Source organism: Muscardinus avellanarius, assembly GCF_963383645.1.
Source record: "Muscardinus avellanarius genome assembly, chromosome: 10".
Lineage (NCBI taxonomy): Eukaryota > Metazoa > Chordata > Mammalia > Rodentia > Gliridae > Muscardinus > Muscardinus avellanarius.
In genome coordinates, this window is record NC_137796.1 from 46,258,233 (window position 1) to 46,278,622 (window position 20,390).

A 20,390-nucleotide genomic window follows, 5' to 3' on the forward strand; every position below is an offset into this window, starting at 1 on the left:
AACACTTGGGATTGGCCAATGTAAAATAACTCTGAAAGCCATGAGAGTGGACCACGCCATCAGAAATTCGCGTTGGACAGAGCAGGGCTAAACACTGAGTCTTTGGGATAGAGTCCCAGCTCCTCTATGAGCAGCGTAGGGTCAAACTTGTTGGGTAGGATCGATTTTACTTATAACAGGGATATAAGTGCTCCGTGGAGGAGAGGGGGGACAGTTGGCTAGGCAGGGAAAAAACAGCGTCTTTTTCTTTCTTTCTCTTAACCCACGGGCATTCTACCTACAAGCTACATCCCCAGCCCGATATTTCTTACTTGGAAACAGGGTCTCACTAGGGTGCTGAGAGCCTCGCTAAGTGGCCGAGCTGGCTTTGAACCTGCGTTTTTCTCGGCCTCCCACATATTAAGATCACGAGCATGCGCCACCCCGCCCGGCTCAAAGGGCAGCGTCTTAGAGGATGACCAGCAGCTCTTCTGTGAGCCTGGAGGCGGGTAACTTTCCAGACAGAGGAACCCGCGTTTACAAAAACACTGGGCTCGTGACAAAGTGCCGACGCGTCTGGAGATAGATGGCGGAGGTCGCCGCAAGTGTCAAAAGGAGGACGGGCACTTCTCCAGGCCCGCCACCGTGCCTCAGGCCCTCCAAACACTTCAGCTCTCCCGGGAACTCCTCCCGGGCGCCGCGCCGCAACCCCGGCCGCCGCAGAAGACGCGGAGGAGCCGGAGCCGGAGCCGGCGCGATCGGCCGAGTCTCGCGAGAGCGCGGCGCCGCCCCAGCATGCCCCGCGCCGCCGCCGCCGCCGCCGTCGCCGCCGCCGCTGCGCCGCGGTTTCAGGGCGGGAGGCTGGGGGAGGGTAGCGGAGCCGGCGCGGCCGCCATGTTGGGTCTGAGGCGGCGGCTGTAGGCGCCAGCCGAGCGGAGGAGCGTGCGGGGCGGCGTGGGGTCTGGGTCTCTGCGAGCGGCCCCGAGGGGCGGCGGCGGCGGCGCCATGAGCGGGGGCACCCCCTACATCGGCAGCAAGATCAGCCTCATCTCCAAGGCGGAGATCCGCTACGAGGGTATCCTCTACACCATCGACACCGAGAACTCCACGGTCGCCCTCGCCAAAGGTACGCGGGCGCGGGCCTCGGGTCGCGCCTGCCGGGCGGGCCGCGGCCTCCTCACCCCGCCGCCGCCCCGTCCCCCGCCGGCCCTGGGGCGGCCGCGGCCTCCCCGGCCCCCGGCCGCGCCTCAAAGCCGGGACCCGCGGGGCCGAGTGCGCGGCGGCGGGCGGGGCGGCGGGCCCGAGGACGGCCGAGAACCCCGAGAGACGCGTCTTCCAACTCGGAAATTCGGCGGTTCTGTCGTCTTACCACCAGACAAAGCCGGACTATTCAAAGAATTTTTCCGCCCACCTTGAGTTTGGTGCTGATTTTTTTTTTTTTTAATTCCACAGCACTCGTTTTTCTCACGTTAATTTCGATTCGTTGCAGTATTTATTAAGTGAACTATAAGCAGTGTGCCAAAACTTTGGATTTTCTCTGCGACTTCTAGATCTCGAAATGTCATTGGTACCCTCGAGCAGTTCACATCCCACTTGTCTCATCTGTGATAGTTACCTGCTTAACTGGAATCCCTCTCAAAGCCTGTTGTGCAATCGTCTCTTTAAAGAGCACGTTAAAAATTTTTACTGCCGTCCCCATGGTCCTGTTTCTGGAATCCTGGTAGGAAGAAGAGTTCATGTTTGATCCAGCACCCTTTTTCACAATTCATATCTGAAGGTCTGTAGCCGCTGACCGAACCCGGTAAATTCATACTTGAAAGGGAGGCTGGTTCCTAACCTAGTATTTAGCTTTGCCATACTCAGTGGATTTTGTTTCCGTTCACACCTGCTGGGCCTTTGCTCCGCCAGGAAGTCTGAAAGAAAATAAACTTTAGCCCCTAATCTTAAAGGAAATCTCACAACATTCTGTAATATTTAGGAAGAGAAGCAAGATAACGCAGGTAATTTTTCTAGCCCATCTGGTAAAGTTCTTACAAACTAGCAGGAACAGAGACCTAGGAACCGGAAGAAATTTTTCAAAATCTAAACTTTTTTTTTAAATGATTAGCTAAGTTGGAAAGGTGTGTTTCACAGTCCTTTTAATAGAACGGATATTGAAACAAATCTTAACTTGGTAAGAAATCTATTTTATAGAATTGCACACTATCCAGGCTATGGGTGTGGCCCAGTGGTAGAGAACTTGCTTAGCATGAATGAAACCCTGAGTTCTGAGTTTGATTTCCAGGACCAAAGAAAGGAAGGGAGAAACTGTATGCTATTTAAAAAAAAAAAAAAAAGTAAGATGCTCTGTATATGGATTGTGGTGGTAGTTGCATAACTGACTAAATTTACTAGAAAATAATTGAATCGTATAATTAAAAATTACCAAGTTTATTTAAACAGTAATATGAACCTGGATACTGTGATGCTTACCTGTAGTCCCAGCTACTTGGGAGATGGAGAATGGAGGATTGCTGGAGCAAAGGAGCTATGTAAGAAAAATCTATCTCAAAAATATATAAAATAGGGCTAGGGATTAGCTCAGTGGTAGATCACCAGCCTGGCACCTGCAAGGCCCTGGGGTTCATTCCCACCACCAAAATAAGTAGTATGAAAAATCAAGAGGTAACTGCTTTGCCTGGTGAAACATCTCAGGAAACATTTCTTGTTAAAACACTTGTAGCTATTTATCATCTTCTTAGACATCCACTGTACTTCAGGACACATGATTCTGTTTAGTGGTTATTAAAGACTTGGCCAGGAACTGGGTGTGGTGGTGCAGGTTTGTAATCCCAGTACTTGGGAGTCTGAGACAGGAGGATCACAGGTTTGAAACTAGCCTCTCAGTAAAGCTCTCAGCAACTTAGCTAGACCCTGTTTCGAAATAAAAAAATAAAAATAGGAGCTGGGCATAGTGGCACACACTTGTAGTCCCAGTACTTGGGAGGCAGAGACAGGAAGATCACAGGTTTGTTGCTACCCTCAGCTACTTAGGCCCTCCACAACTTAGTGAGGCCCTGTTTCAAAATAAAAAGAATAAAAAATAAGGCTGGTTGGTTAGTTGGTTGTTTTGTGTGTTGGGAGGGTGGGCACTGGGGATTGAGCAAGAATTAAAAAAAAAAAAAAAAAAAGGCTGGAGGTATAGCTCCAGGGTAGAATGCCCCTGAGTTCTATCCCTAGTGCTGCCAAAAAAAAGTATATTTTCAACATCTTCTAAATAAATATTATGTTTGTAAACTTATAACAATTAAATTCATATGGCATGAAACATAATTTGTTCCTTGTATCATAACAGTATAGCAGTGAAGGAAATTTTATTTGTATTTTGATACTGATATTTAATCCATATATTTATATGCTGTTTTTTAAGTGGTATGGGTTAATGTGTAATGGGTTTAAGGAATTTAATCTTTGTCAAAATAGGAGTTTGTCAAATATTGATATATAATCGAGATAGTTATATTGTCCAGTCAATACTGGACACATTTCATATTTCAGAATTGAAATTCCACAGGGAGTTCAGTCCTAGAATTTTAGGGTTTAAAATGAGTGTGGTAACGCAAATTTGTAATCCTAATCCTAGTGCTTGGGAGGCTAAGACTGGAAGATCACAGATTCAAGGATAGCCTTAGCAAGTAGTGAGATTCTCATAAACCTAATCAGACCTTATTTAGAAAAATAAACATAAAAAATGGAGCTGGGAATATAACTCAGAGATATAATACCTCAAGTTCAATCCCCAGTACCAAAAATAATATCTTGGGGGTATTTTTGTTACTGTTTTAGTACTGGAGATTGAACTCACAGGGAGGTTCTGCCTCTGAGCTACACCCTGCCTCTGAGCTACACCCTGATCCTTTTTATTATTTTGTTTTCAAACGGTTTGACTTGGTTGCTGAGAGTCTAGGTTGCTGAGGTTGGTCCTGTGATCCTCCTGTTATAGTCTTCCAAATACTGGGATTATAGGAGTGTGCCTCCATGCCTAGCTTATTTTTTATTCTTTTAATTATTTTGGGGGGATGTTGGTGATTGAACTCAGAGGCATTCTACCTCTGGGCTACACCCCCAGCACTTTTTATTTTGATACAATGTCTCAGTGAGTTGTTGAGAGCCTCACTAAGTTGCTGAGGCTGGCTTTGAACCTGTGATCCTCCTGTCTTAGCCTCCCAAGTACTGGAATTATAGGCATGCACTATTTATTGCCTGTTGCCTTTTTCTTTTCTTTTCTTTTCTTTCTTTTTCTTTTCTTTCTTTATTTTTATTTTATTTATTTATTTATTTTTGCAGTACTGGGAATGGAAGTCAGGAGCATTCTACCTCCAAGAGACACCCCCAGCCCTATTTGTTTATTTTTTATTTTGAAACGGGTCTCACTTAGTACAAAGGGCCTTACTAAGTAGTAGCTGAGGCTCTCCGCTAACCGCGATTCTTCCTGTTGCAGCCTCCCAAATGCTGGGATTACAAGCCTGCGTCACCACACCTGATTGCCTGTTACTCTTTTTAAAAACTATGGATTATGAACTAATTTTTTTAGCCAGGAGTGGTGGCACATGCCTGTAATCCCAGCATGTGCCATCATCCCTCCATTGGGAGGCTGAGAGAGTTGGAAGTTCAAGGTCAGCCTCAGCAATTTAGTAAGATCCTGTTTCAAAATGAAAAGGTCTGTGGGTAAACTGGGCATGATGGCTATGCTTGTCTTTTCTTTTATCCCAGTACTTGGGAGGCTGAGACAGAAGGTTTGCAGTTTGAGGACAGCCTTGGCTATTTAATGAGGTCCTCTGCAACTTAATGAGGCCCTTTTTCAAGATAAGGGGGGTGGGGGGCACGTGGTGGCACATGATTGTAATCCCAGCATTTGGGAGGCTGAGACCTGAGGATCATGGTTGAGGACGCCTCAGCTAATACTTAGTGAGGCCCTTTGCAACTCAGTGAGACCCTGTTTCAAAATAAAGAAGGAAAAAAAAAATAGGGCTGGGGTGTGTCTCAAAGGTAGAATGCCCCTGGGTTCCATCCCTAGTACTTCCAAAAAAAAAAGATAAAGAACAAAAAATTGGGGTGTAGCTTGGAGATAGAATGCTGGAGTTCAATCTCCAGTACCACAAAAAAAAAAAAAGAAAGAAAGAAAGAAAGAAAGAAAGAAAGAAAGAAAGAAAGAAAGAAAATAGCACTAGGGATGTAGCTCAGAGGAGCAATGCTACTGGTTCAATCCCTAGTAACACACACAGGGCTGGGGATGTAGCTTGATTGTAGAATGCTCCCGGGTTCAACCTCTTGTACTCCCCCCAAAAGTTAATTTTTTGTAATAATGTTCTTATAATTCTCCCAGAAGCCTCCCACTGCTTATATGTTACCATAATGGTGATTGCTGTCTTAGGCTAGATATAAATGTTATTCTGACATTTAATGTTTAACCATGTAACCAAGGCTTGTTTGTTTGTTTGTTTTGTGGTACTGGGGTCAGAACCCAGGAGCCTTCTACATCCAGGCTACACCCCCAGACCTATTTTTATTTTTTATTTAGAAACATGATCTCACCAAGTTGTTAAGAGCCTCACTGAGTTGCTGAGGCCAGCTTTAAACCTGCTATCCTCCTTTCTCAACCTCACAAGTCCTGGGATACAAGCATATGCAAACCACATCTGGATACCCATGTAACTTTAAATCTCTAAAGAATATTGTTAGTTTTAACCATTTTTGAGCTCTATATATGTGAAATTATCTTTTTATTATACAATATTCTATCATGAATATAACACAGGGTCATTCTTTCTGCAGTAGTTTCAGATATTTTACAAGTTCATATTCAGTTCAGATTGTTTACAGTTTGAGGCTTTGCTGATGTGGAACATGCCTGTAATCCTAGAACTGAGACAGGAGCATCACAGGTTCAAAGCCAGCCTCAGCAACTTAGCCAGGCTCTCAGTGTAGTAAGACCCTGTTTCCAAATAAAAAATAAAATAGGGCTGGGAGTATAGTGTGGAGGTAGAATGCTCTGGTTTCAGTCCCTAGCACCGCAAAAAAACAACATAAAAAAAAACTTTAAAAGTTTGGGGCTATTCTGATCAATGCTTTAATGAAAATACAAAAAGCACTTTTGTATTTATGTGCACTTTTTTGAGAATATGTACTTAAAAATTGAATTGTAGGAACATAGGAAATATGTGCCCTCACTAATTAATGCCAAGTAGCTTTTTTATAATAATAGTTTATTAATTTTTTAATTTTTTATTTTGGTGGTGCTGGGGGTGGAACCCAGGGCCTTTTCTACCTCCGAGCTATATTCCCAGACATATTTTATACTTTATTTGGAAACAGGGTCTCACTAAGTAGCTGAAGCTGGCTTTGAATTTGTGTTATCCTCCTGTCTCAGCCTCCTAAGCACTGGGATTACAAATGTGTGCCACCACGCCCGGCCTTAGTTTATTAAATTTTACTTAATTACTAGTATGTAAGAATTCTAGTTCTACATTCTTCACTAACAATAACATTTGATAATGTGTTTTTTTGTTTTGTTTAATTTGAAAGCAGGGTCTCACTAAGTTCCTGAGAGCCTCGCTAAGTTACTGAGGCTGGCTTCAAACCTGTGATCTTCATGTCTCTGCCTCCCAAGTACTGGGATTACAGGTGTGCACCACCATGTCTGGTGATATTATGTATTTTAATTCTACTCAGTCTGGTAGATTTGTAGTTGAATGTGGTTTTAATCTCCGTTTCTTTACTAATGAGGTTGAATGTCTTTTCATATCTTGGCCATTTAGATTTCTTCTTTAAAAAGACAAGTGCCAAGCCGGGCATGGTGGCGCATGCTTGTAATCCCAGCATTTTTTGCATGCGTGCGTATGGAATAATCCCAGCATTTGGGAGGCTGAGACAGGAGGGTCACACAGGTTCAAAGCCAGCCTCAGCTACTGAGTGAGGCTCTCAGCAACTTAGGCCCTGTTTCCAAATAAAATAGAAAATAAGTCTAGGAATAGGTAGAAAGCCTCTGGGTTCCACCACAGTACCACACACACAAAAAAAATACAAGTGCCAAGCATGGTAATTCATGTTTGTAATCCCAATATTTGGGAGGCTGAGACAGAATCACAGGTTAATGAAGGATCAAAAGTCTCAGCAACTTGTGAGGCACTCTGCAACTTAGACCTTGTTTCAAAATAAAGAATAAAATAGGGCTTGGGGTGTAGCTCAGAGGTAGAATGCCCCTGGGTTCAATCCCAAGTACCACAGACACAAAAAAATACAAGTGCCTTTTAAATTTATTGTCCTCTCTAAATACATGTCTTTTTCTGAGGTTCTGAAATTTTTTCCTCTCTGTGGTACTAGGGATTGAACCCAGGGACATTTTACTTTTGAGGTCCACCACCAGCCCTTTTTATTTTTTGTTTTGAAACAGGGTCTTGCTAAGTTGCTGAGAGCCTCAGCTATGCTGCTGAAGCTGCCAAGACCTGGAATTAAAGGTCTATGCTACCATGCCCAATTGAGTTCTGCATTATTAATATGAATCCTTAGTTGGATGTATGTGTTGCAAATATCTTTTCCCATCTAGTGATTTCTTGTGGTGTACAGTTCTTCATTTTAGTATAACACATTCATCAGGTGTTTTATGGCTAGTAGACTGTTTTTTCTGTGTGTGTGTTTGTGTGTGTGTATGTGTGTGTGTTACTGAAGATTGAACCCAGGGGCTGGGGCATTCTACCTCTGAGCTACACCCCCAGTCCTATTTTATTTTTATTTTGAAACAAGGTCTCACCGCTTGCTGAGGCTGTCCTTGAACCTGTGATCCTCCTGTCTCAGCCTCTGGCATACTGGGGTTACAGCCATGCACCACCTCACCCAGTTTCTTGGGTTTTTTTGTTTTGTTTTGTTTTTTGTTTTGCTATATTTTTATTTCTGTTTTTATTTGGAAACAGAGTCTCACTAAGAGGCCTTTCACTAACTTGAACAAGAACGTGCGATCCTCCTGTCTTAGCCTCCCAAGGACTGGAATTACAAGCGTGCAGCACTACACCTGGCTTTTTTTTTTTCCGGGCCTGGGGATGGAACCCAGGGGCATTCTACCTCCGAGCTACAGCCCCTGCCCTATTTTTTTTATTCTTTATTTTGAAACCAGGTCTCACTGAGTTGCAGAGGACCTCACTAAGTAGCTGAGGCTGTCTGCGAACCGTGATCCTCCAGGTCTCAGCCTCCCGAATGCTGGGATTACAAGCGTGCGCCACCACACCCGGCTCTTTTTTTTTTTTTTTTTTTTTTAAGTACTGGAGGTTGAACCCAGGGCATTCTACCTCCAACTATACCCTAGCTCTTTTAATTTTAAACCAAAGGTCTTGTTAAATTGGTGAGGTTAATCTCAAACCTGAAATCCTTCTGTCTCAGCCTCTCAAATACTGGAATTACAGGAGTGCACCAACTTGCCTGCCTAATTTAAATATATCTCAAATTATAAACTGCTCTTGAAGTTTTTAACTAGTTTTTTAACTAGTTAACATTTGATGTGGTGACTGTATGCCATGGTTTGCCCTGGTGGAAAGTTGTCATCAGTGGTTGTTCTAGCATAATTATTAAACCCTTTTCTCCTGGAACCTTCAGTCCTCCTATTTATCCAGTTTCTTTTTCTTTTTCTTTTTCGGAAGTGGTCTCACTGAGTTGCAAAGGGCCTCACTAAGTAGCTGAGGCTGTCTGCAAATGAGATCTTCCTGTCTCAGCCTCTCAAATGCTGGCATTACAAGTGTGTGCCACCATGCCCAGCTTCCACTTCTTGATTGTTAGTCACATGGTTTTAAACCATGGCCCTAGAGGAGAGGGTAGCAGAACTTTATATGATGGTTGAAAAACTCGGGAGATATTTCACTGATTTCTTGCATGCCATGGAGATCAAAACCTAGCAATTCACAAAGTCACTACCTAGAACTACAAAGATCTAGTGAAACTTCAAGCCCCAGTTTCTTTTGGTTGTCCTATTTAGGGAGGTTGCCAGAACTTAGAGCCATGGAAACACTTTATTGTTGCTCTGTAGTCTACAGAAGGACTTTGTAAATTCTCAGAGTCTGAAGTCAGGTGCCAAAAACTGTTCATTTTCTGGTAGAATAAGAGGAGCGATAACTTTCTGTATCAGAAGTAGAGAAGACAGTATAAGTCAGAGGAATTATCAGTAAAAGGAAAAAAATAAGTAAATGTTATTTAGGCTGGAGGTGTGGCATAGTGGTAGACCACTTATCTAGCATGTTTAGTATCCTGGGTTTGTACCCCAACACCACCAAAAAAGAAAAATATTACATAATAATATAGCAGGAATTTTGTGTTTAAACTCAGTGCCACAGTAATAATAACAGTAACTATAGATAAACTATAACTATTTCATGCTAAAAGATGCCCGCTATAGAAACAATTTTTTCTCATGCTGCAAAGTATCTTTGCTGTTTTTAAACCTGGTATCATTCTGGTAATTTTTTTGGGGGGTGGTACTGGGGTTCCTGGAAACCCTTCTACCTCCAGGTTACACTCCCAGACCTATATTTATACTTTTTTATTTGGAAACACGTCTGGCTTCGAACCTGTGCAATCCTCCTGTCTCTCCCTCCCAAGCGCAGGAATTACAAGCCCGGCAATTTATGGTAAAATTTTAAACGGGCAAAGTGTGAGTTGGTCTGTGAAATCTATTCACAAGAGTCTTACTTTTATGGGGGTTTGTTTCTAGAAAAAAATATGATCCTAAAACCTGTGGGAGTACATAATCCTCTCTGACTCTGGGCAAGTTATTTAACTTCTTCCCACCCTGTACTTTGATTTAACTTAGGGTGCTACCACTGAGCTATATCCCTGGACCTTTTTATTATTTTTATTTTGAGATAAGATCTCACTAAGTTGCCGAGGCTGGCCTCAAACTTGTGATTTTCTTGCCGGTCTCCAAAGTAGTTAGGATTATAGGCTTGTTCCACCATGCTGGCCCTTCATCTTTTCAGTAGGGATAAAATAATACCCATCTTAGCCAGGCTTGGTGGCGCATGCTTGTAATCCCAGTACTTGGGAGGCTGAGACAGGAGGATTGCAGGTTTGCTGGCAACCTCAGCTACTTAGTGAGGCCCCCCAAAATTTAGTGAGATCTTGTTTCAAAATAAAGAATAAAAATAAGGTCTGGGGGTATAGCTCAGAGGTAGAATGCCCCTGGGTTCAATCTTCAGTATCTCAAAAAATAACAACAATAATGCCATCTTTTAGAGCCGTTCTGATGTTTAAATCAAGAAAAAAAAAAACTACTTTATCATAGGTGCTTAATAAAGAGTGATAATCCCACAGCCTAATAGAGTGACAATCCCACAGCTGGGTGTAGTGGAGCACGCCTTTAATCCCAGTACTTGGGAGGCTGAGACTGGAGGTGCAGGTTTGAAGCCAGCCTCAGCTATTTAGTTGGGCCTCATTAAGTAACTGAGGCTGTCAGCAAACCTGTTTTTGAAAAAAGAGTACTGTTTTTTTTTTTTGTTTGTTTGTTTGTTTGTTTTTGTTTTTGCCGGTCTGGGGATGGAACCCAGGGGCATTTGACCTCCAAGCTACACCCCCTGCTCCATTTTTTTATTCTTTATTTTGGAACCGGGTCTCACTGAGTTGCGGAGGGCCTCACTAAGTAGCTGAGGCTGGCTGTGAACCGTGATCCTCCGGTCTCGGCCTCCCGAATGCTGGTATTACAAGCGTGTGCCACCACGGCCAAACAGTACTTTTCTTAAGTACTGGAGATTGTTGAACCCAGGGCCATTATACCTTCAAGCTACACCCCAACTCACTGGGGGGGTGAGTGGGGAGTGTATTGGGCATTGAACCCAGGGGAATTATGCCTCTGAGCTATACCTCAGCCCTATATTTATTTATTTGTGGTACTGAGGATAAAACCCAGGGGCATTCTACCTTGGAGTTACCCCCAGTCCTATTTTATTATTTTATTTTGAAATAGTGGTTCACTAAGTTGCTAAGGCTGACTGCAAATCCAATATCCTCTTGTCTTAGCCTCCCAAATACTGGGATTATAAGCATGTGCCACCATCCCTGCTTTATTTTTTATTTTGGTACAAGGTTATCACTCAATTATGAAGGGCTTTGCCAAGTTGCTGAAGCTGGCTTCAAACCTGCAGTCCTCCTGTCTCAGCCTTCCAAGTTCTGGGATTATAGGTATGCACTACCACACCTGCCAACCATCTCCCATCACTTACGTACCCAGTCTCTAGTACCTCTACTTTATCAGCCATTCAGACTTATTATAGACTAGCATCTTGATCTTACTAGCTTTCATTCATTCCTCCAATAACTTCACCTCCCTGCTTAAATTATATAAAGTCATTACAGTTGATACATATACCTGCACCAAATACCCCTTTTGCTCATTTGGGGTTTTGTTTTGTTTTTATACCTATAGGCTTAAAAAAATCATAACCCTGATTATATCAACACAAACATTCTGATCAGATTTGCTTCAGAAGTATGTTCACTAACCTCAGCAGTAATAGTTACTTCCCAGAAGTCATGCTGTATTTCCATAGTCCATTTATTCAACTTTTTTGTGTGTGTGGTATTGGTGATTTTGAACCAAGAGACACTCCACCTCCAAGCTACACCCCCAACTCTATTTTGTAACAGGACCTCACTAAGTTGCTGAGGCTGACTTTGAACCTTTGATCTTCCTTTCTCAGCCTCCCAAGTCCTGGAAATTATGGGCATTTCACTTTTCTATGGAGTTGTTTCCTTCTTTTTTCCTCAGACTTCTAATACATCCTTCCTCATCTTTATCTTAAGCTTGTTGACTTTACTTCCTTTTTACTGAGGAAAGAATAGTAGACAAGTACTGTGACAAGGTTTTTGAAAGGTTGTCAGTAAAGAAATGATAATTTTTGAGGAGATAGCTATCTTTAACCTGATTTATTTTTCAATTTTTGTGTTACTGGGGATTGAACCCAGGGGTGCTCTACCATTAAGCTACATCCCCAGCCCATCTTTTGGTTTTGTTTTTGTTTCTTCAGTACTGAGATTGAACCCAGGGCATTCTGCCTTCAAGCTACACATACCCTGGCCCTGTTTTTTATTCTTTATTTTTGCAACAGGGTCACTAAGTTGCAGAGGGACTCACTAAGTAGCTGAGACTAGCGGTGAACCTGCAATCCTCCCATCTCAACCTCCCAAGTACTGGGATTACAATGGTATACCACCACGCCCAGCCCTTTTTATTTATTATTATTTATTTATTTATTTTTGCAGATCTGGGGATGGGACACAGGGGCATTCGACCTCCAAGCTACACCCCTTGCCCTATTTTTTTTTTTTTTTTTTTTTTTCGGGTCTAGGGATGGAACCCAGGGGCATTTGACCTCTGAGCTACACCCACCCCCTGTCCTATTTTTTTTATTCTTTATTTTGAAACCGGGTCTCACTGAGTTGCAGAGGGCCTCACTAAGTAGCTGAGGCTGTCTGCAAACTGTGATCCTCCAGGTCTCAGCCTCTCTAATGCTGGGATTACAAGCGTGCGCCACCATGCCCGGCTCCAATTTTTTTATTATTCTTTATTTTGAAACAGGGTCTCACTAAGTTGCAGAGGGCCTCACTAAGTAGTTGAGGCTGTCTGTGAACCGCGATCCTCAGGTCTCAGCCTCTCAAATGCGGGATTACAAGCATGTACCACCCTTTTTGTGTGTGGGAGGGGGTACTGGAGATGGAACCCGGGGTCTTTTTACCTCCGGGTTATACTCCCAGATCTATTTTATATTTTATTTGCAAACAGGGTCTCATTAAGTTGCTGAGAGCCTCACTCCATAGCTGAGGCTGGCTTCAAACCTGTGTGATCCTCCTGTCTCAGCCTCCCAAGAGCTGGGATTACAAGCCTGGGCCACCACATCCGGCAACCCAGCCCTTTTTATTTTATTTATTTATTTATTTTTTTTTTTTTTTTTTGGTGGTACTGGGGTTCCTGGAAGCCCTTCTACCTCCGGGCTACACTCCCAGACCTATGTTTACATTTTTATTTGGAAACAGGGTCTCCTAAGCCAGCGCGCGGCTGGCTTCGAACCTGCGCGATCCTCCTGTCTCTGCCTCCCAAGTGCGGGGATTACAAGCGTGCGCCACCACGCCCGGCCCTTTTTATTTTTTATTTAAGACAGTGTCTCCTTAAGTTACCCTGGCTGGCCTTGAACTTGTTATCCTCTTTCCTTCTGCCTTCTAAATTCTGGGATTATAGGCACAGGTATCCCATTCATATGCACAATTAATAAACATCTCACTTGTACCTTCCAAGCTCTGGGATTATAGGCGTGTGCCACTGTGTCTGGTTTAAAACCATCTCTTTTTTTTTTTTTTTTTGGTGGTGGTGGTGGTGGTAGTGGTGGTGGTGGTACTGGGGTTTCTGGAAACCCTTCTACCTCTGGGCTACACTCCCAGACCTATTTTATATTTTTATTTGGAAACAGGGTCTCTTAAGCCAGCGCAGTGTGGCTGGCTTCAAACCTGTGCAGTCCCGGTCTCCGCCTCCCAAGCTGGGATTACAAGTGTGCGCCACCACGCCCGGTGCAAAACCATCCTTTACTTGTACACTTTTCCTCTCCTCTTAGTCTCTTAGTAATTCAGGTACATTGTTCAGGCAGTTCCCTTTGTTTTCTCATCTCAAATGGCTTTTTCCATTTCCTTATTTCTCTTTTAAAAAAATTGCTGCATTCCCACTTTTTTTTAATTTATTGCCCATTCTATCTTTCCCTCTTAACAGCAAATCTCTTTGAGGATGTCTGTACCACCTATGTACACTTTTTTTTTTTTTTTTTTTTTTTTTTGGTGGTACTGGGGTTCCTGGAAGCCCTTCTACCTCCGGGCTACACTCCCACACCTATTTTTACATTTTTTTTTTAATTTGGAAACAGGGTCTTCAAAGCCAGCGCACGCGGCTGGCTTCGAACCTGCGCGATCCTCCTGTCTCTGCCTCCCAAGCGCGGGGATTACAAGCGTGCGCCACCACGCCCGGCATACACTTTTTTTTATAACCCACTTCATTTAGGTTTTTATTTCCACAGAGAAGAAGCTGTTCTTATCAAGGTTACTAAAGATATCCATGTTGATAAATTAAGAGGTCAGATTTTATTCTCATGCTTTTTCAGTCAGTATTATATGGCATATTTGGTCTATTCTATATGAAGCATTTTTGTTCACTTGGCCTTAATCCTTTTTTCCCATACTTTACTGGTTGCCTCTTCATCTCCTTTGTTGATTTTTCAACTCCTAAACTTCCTAATGTTTTAGATTGCTAGGGCTCACTTCTCTCTTTGTCTTTCTGTTTCTTTTTTAACTTCCTTAACCACCTACAGGAAGTGAAGGGGGGTGGTAGAGAGATCAGGTCTCACTATGTTTCCCTAGCTTGAAATGCTGGGCTACAATCCTTCTGCCTCCACCTCTTGAATAGCTACAGGCACATATGCCACGAGGCCTAGCATAATCACGTGTACCCTTTTGATGATCTCATCCAGTTCATACTTAAAATATGTTTGTATACATTGCTAGCTTTCTTTCTCTAACTGTACCTTTTCTCTAAATTCAGAAATGATATATGAATTGCCTCTTCAGCATCTTAATTTGAAGGAATGGTCACCTGACATCTCAGTTTAGTGTGTACCAGGTCTGTACTTCTATCAGCCTTACTCAGTTTCTTTCCTTCTTTCTTTCTTTCTTTCTTTCTTTCTTTCTTTCTTTTTTTTTTTGGTGAGAGAGAGGGAGGGAGGAGAGAGAGAAAGAGTGTGTGTGTGTGTGGGGGGGGTCTGTCTGTCTGTTAATGGGGATGAAACCCAGGGGCATTCTACCTCTGAGCTACACCCGCAGCCCTATTTTTTATTCTTTATTTTGAAACAAAGTCTCCCTGAGTTACAGAGGGCCTCACTAAGTAGCTGAGGTCTGTGAACCACAATCACTTGTTTCAGCCTCCCAAATGCTAGTTTCTTACTTCTAGTTTCATAAGGCCAAAATCTTTGGAGTTATCATTGATTCCTCTTTTTCTCATACCTCATATATGATCTGAACCTATCAGCTCTGCTTTCAAAACAGATCTAGAATTTGACTTCTTACCTTCTCTACTCCCCTAATCTGGTCCATTATCTCTTAACAAGTCTATTCAAAGACACTCTGAAGTTCCTGATTTTTAAGAAATCCTATTCTCCACAACTTAAGACACTGTTTCAAAATAAATAAAATTGGCCGGGTGTGGTGGCACAAGCTTGTAAACCCTGCACATGGGAGGCAGAGACAGGAGGATCGCGCAGGTTTGAAGACAGCCTCTCTGGCTTAAGAGACCCTGTTTGCAAATAAAAATATAAAATAGGTCTGGGAGTGTAGCCTGGAGGTAGAAGGGTTCCATCCCCATTACCACAAAAATTATATACACACACACACACACACACACACACATGAGCTGGGGTGAACTTGTGAATATGAGTACTCTTTAAAAAAATTCATTCCCTCTCTGTATTTCTTATTAATTTCTATTTTGTTTCTGTTCACTCTCTCCCCTACTCATTAATTAATTAATTAATTAATTAGTTTATTTTTGGTAACCCAGGGGCTTTCTACCTCTGGGCTATACCCCAGACTTATTTTATATTTTATTTGGAAACAGGGTCTCCCTAAGTTACTGAGAGCATCACTAAGTAGCTGAGGCTGGCTTCGAACCTGTGTGATCCTCCTGTCTCAGCCTCCCAAGTGCGGGGATTACAAGCGTGCACCACCACGCCTGGTTCCTACTCATTATTTTAATCCTACTAGATGCATTTATGCTCCCTCCCTTCCTTTCCTCACCCTCCCCCACACACTTTCATATTTGTCTCTTGGGTTTTTTTTTTTTTTTTTCATTGGAAGGTTAAAATATAAAGCCAGCCACAAAGAATAATTTCAAATGAAAGCAACTTCAAAAGTCATAATTAACTTTAGACTGCTGGGTAGCCAGGCATATAGTGCACACTTGTAATCTCAGCATTCAGGAGGTTGAGACTGAAGGATCGCTGTTCGCGGACAGCCTCAGCTACTTAGTGAGGCCCTTTGCAACTCAGTGAGAGCCTCTTTCAAAATAAAGAATAAAAAATAGGTCTGGGTGGTGTAGCTTGGAGGTAGAATGCCCCTGGTTTTCATCCCCAGTACCACAAAAAACAGAAAACAAAACCAAAAAATCCTTGATTGGAAGTGAGGGGGAAACAGACTATGGTGAGGTCAGTTTTACTATTTTAAGAGGTTGCTAAAGAGAAATACAAGCTTAAGCTAGTTTTGTGCTTATCAAGCTTAACCTTATGTTTTCTTACTAGATATCAGCATCTTTTTCCCCTTGGATCTTGTTGCTCATTAGAGAGGTACTTTTTCTGAAAATTTTATTTGGTCAGAAAATATATAGATGAACAACTTGATAAATATTTAATGGGGAAGACTATAATAAATGAGCACAGTTTGAAAGATATTTTATTTTCTAAGATGAATAATGAGTTCAAATCAAATTTCTTTGACCATCTTGTGCTTTACAGAAATGTTTCAGGATCTCTCTTACCTATAGTTTCAAAGAGATCATGTAAATGTGTTTGCTTTATAATAACATGCTATGGGACCATTATTACTGGATTATTATATCACCATCAGAAATTTCAAATTGAGCCCAAATTTCAATTGGGCACACACCCATAATCCCAGCATTCAGGAGGTGGAGACTGGAGAATCATGGTTTGCAGATAGCCTCAGCTACTTAGCAAGGCCCTTCACAACTCAGTGAGACTCTGTTTCAAACATTTAAAAAAGACTTAAAAAAATAGGACTGGGGGTATGACTCAGAGGTACAGTGCCCTGGGATCCATCTCTGGTACTGCAAAATAAAATTTGAAATTGATCTTTTGGTTTGACATTTCTCTCTGTATCACTCTTCCTAAATTCTTATTTGCACTAGTTGCTGTCCCCTTATATTGTCTTGTATTGTGTGTGATGTATACATATATGTATATATAACACACAGGCTACAGGTGTAACTCAGGAGTAGAATATGGAGGGGGGGTTACTGAAGATTGAAACTAGGGACATTCTACCTCCAAACTTTCTAGCTATATATTTTTTTCTTTTTCTACGTTTTTGAAAAACATGATCTCCCTAAGTTGATAAGAGTTTCAGTATTACTGAGGCTGTTCTCAAACCTGCGATCCTCCTGCTTTTGAAACAAGATCTCACTGAGTTGCAGAGGGCTTCACTAAGTAGTTGAGCTGTCCATGAACCCACAATCCTCCTGTCTCACCCTCCCAAGCAAAATCTGAAACTTTTTGAGCGCCAGTGTCACTCCATAAGTAGAAAATTTTACACCTGAACTCATGTGACAGGTTGAAATAAAAATACAGACATATTAACAGGATTGTATAAAATAATTTTCTAAGTCCTGAGAGACTTAGGAAGATCTCAGGTTTGAGACCAGCAACCTAATGAGACCCTGTTTCAAAACAAAAAATAAACCAGGGCTGAATGCCCCTGGGTTCAGTCCCCAGTACCAAAAAAAAATTTACTTTTTTTTCTTTACTTTTAGGCCATGTATATAAGGTGGATATTAAGTGTATATAAATGAATGTTGTGTTTAGGCTCAGGTCTCATTCTCAAGATGCCATATTTCAAAATCCAAAACCCTTCTGGTCCCAAGCATTTTGAATAGGAGGATAATCAGTCTGAATTAGTAATCCAGGGGGAAGAATATTGCACAGAAGAACAAGTAAGGTTGAAGTGAGAGAATCTTGTTAGCTGAGTCAAGTCTTAAGCCTACAATTAGAGGAGAAAGTAGGAATTTGTGGAAGCGGCTGTAATGCAGTTCACAGAACAGGCCTAGAGAATCTTATTTTGTACAGTTCTCCTCTCAAGTAGAAAATCCAGGGGTTGGGCATTTAGTTCACAACTAGAGCACTTGCCCAGTATGCACAAGGCTCAGGTCCAATCCTCATACAGGACAAGAGAGCAGGGAGAAAGAGGTGGTTCACAGCCATTTTCAGGTCCTTTATCAGAGAGTCTGCATCTTGGAAGAGATGGTTGCTTTTTTAGTTTTAAGTAATTAAGCCTTATATTAAAGTCACAAATAGTGATATTCCAAACCTACTATATTTCACTTGGTTTCAGCAGAATTAGTATATGGCACTAGATATGGAACAATAGCTGGACTTACATATATATGTCAGAAATAGAAAGAGAATACCAATTCTAACCTCCTTTTTTCTGGCTTAATTTTGCAAGTATGCTGTTTGTTTGTTTGTTTGTTTACTTATTTATTTATTTATTTATTTTTGTGGTACTGGGGTTCCTGGAAGCCCTTCTACCTCCGGGCTACACTCCCAGACCTATTTTTACATTTTTATTTTGGAAACAGGGTCTCCTAAACCAGCGCGCACGGCTGGCTTACGGCTGGCTTTGAACCTGTGTGATCCTCCTGTCTCTGCTCGAACCTGTGTGATCCTCTTGTCTCTGCCTCCCAAGCGTGGGGATTACAAGCGTGCGCCACCACGCCCGGCATCCGCAAGTATGCTGTTTTTTAAAGTATTGTAATTTTTTCTCTTTGTCTTATTGATGTCCAGTTGTTACTTCTTACATTTACTCTAAATAACATTCTCCCATTTTATCCTAAGTAAGTTTGTTGAATAACTTAATCCAGTTCCCTTGATATTAAACACTGTTCGGTACTTTTGGAAATAGCTAATTTAGCATCTTTTTTTACTGTGGATTTTATTCAAGAAATACTCAAATGTCAGCTGTATGTAGGGCACTGTGTTAGATTCTTTGAATGTTGCAAAAATGATTTAGATACTAATCTTCTGAATATCTTCAAAATCTTGAAAGGTAGAGTATACATAGAGCAATACAATACTTTGAGATTATAAGAGGAAAAGCAGGTTTTGGCTAATTACATGTGCCATTACCTTGCTTTTGGGTCAAACATTCTGGATGTTTCTTTGAAAATATTTTTTGGATGAGATTGACATTTAAATTGGTAGGTTTTTGAATAAAGTAGATTACCCCTGTAATGTTGGTGGATCTTGTCCAAACAGTTGAAGAGCTTAATAGAACAGACTGACCTTCTATGAACAAGAAGAAATTCTACCAGCCTCTTTTGTAGATCTTGGTCTTGGAAAAACAAATCATCTATTTTTTTTTCTCTCCCACTCATATCCTAATTAACACAGAGGACTTCTGTGACCTTAAAAACCTGGGGACTTTCCCCCATCCTCAGGGAGGTAGCTCTGTAAAAGCAGACACAAGCTCTAATTTAATTCTGATGCTGGCTGGAAATAGTGCTCATAGATTGAGAGCCCAGTCCCAAGAATGTGCCCCCCCTTTAGATGTCTCTGCTTCAGACTGACTAGCTATAATTAGGGTTACTACAACCTTCTCTATTTTTTAAAAAAAAACTTATGAAACTGATTGTGTGTGTGTGTGTGTGTGTGTGTGTGTGTGTGTGTGTGTGTTTTACTGGGGATGGAACCCAATAGCCTTTACCTCCAGGCTATACCCCCAACCTATTTGATATTTCATTTGGAAACAGGGTAACAGGGTCTCACTAAGTTGCTGAGAGCCTCACGAAGTAGCTGAGGCTGGCTTCGAGCCTGTGCGATCCTCCTGTCTCAGCCTCCCAAGCGCTGGGATTACAAGCACGCGCCAACATGCCCAGCTTTACAACCTTCTCTTTAGGGTTAACTAATTTTGAGTGGCTCACAGAACTCATTTACTGGTATATTGTAAAGGATATTACAAAAGAGACAATTGAAGAGATATATAGGTGAAATACGGAAGAAGGAAACTCCATGCCCTCACTCCATGTGGCATCCTTCAGGAAAACCTCTGCATATTCAGCTACCTTGAAGTTCTCCCAGCACTCTCCTTTTGGTGGTGGTTGTTGTTTGTTGTGTTGTTTTGTGGTACTGCAGATTGAACCCAGAGCCATCTACCTCTGAGCTACTCTTAGCCTATTTTATTTTGTTTTTGTTGTTGTTTTTAATGCTGTTGTTAGGGGGTAGGTACAGTACAGGGTTTGAACCCCGGGATGATCTTCCACTGGGTCACATTCCCAACCCTTTTATTTTTTATTTTCAGACAGGGTCTTGTTAAGTTGCCTAGACTGGCCTCAAAATTGCTATCCTGCCTCAGCCTCTCAAGCAGATGTGTACCACTCTCCCTGGATTCTTTGGTGTGGTGTTTTGTTTTTGTGATACTGGGGATTGAACCCAGGGGCATTCTACCTCTGAGCCCAGGCCTATTTTTTATTTTGAAAAAGTCTCACTGTGTTGCTGAGAGTCTTGCTAATTGCCGATGCTGTTCTTAAACCTCTATCCTCTCTCTCAACCTCCCAAGTACTGAGATAACAGATATGTGCC

At 42.1% G+C, this 20,390-nt stretch overlaps 1 protein-coding gene across 15 annotated transcripts in view; it reads left to right on the forward strand.

Moving 5' to 3' along the window:
• Positions 1–984: 984 nt before the first annotated feature.
• The window catches only part of LSM14A (LSM14A mRNA processing body assembly factor), a gene marked incomplete at both ends in the record, with an annotated part of 63,217 nt that continues 43,811 nt past the window's right edge, over positions 985–20,390 (forward strand). For all 15 annotated transcript variants that reach the window (XM_080702733.1, XM_080702746.1, XM_080702741.1 and 12 more), the window contains one exon: positions 985–1,105. In XM_080702733.1, the coding sequence (XP_080558859.1) occupies positions 985–1,105 (121 nt within the window). The remainder of the gene's footprint in view (positions 1,106–20,390) is intronic.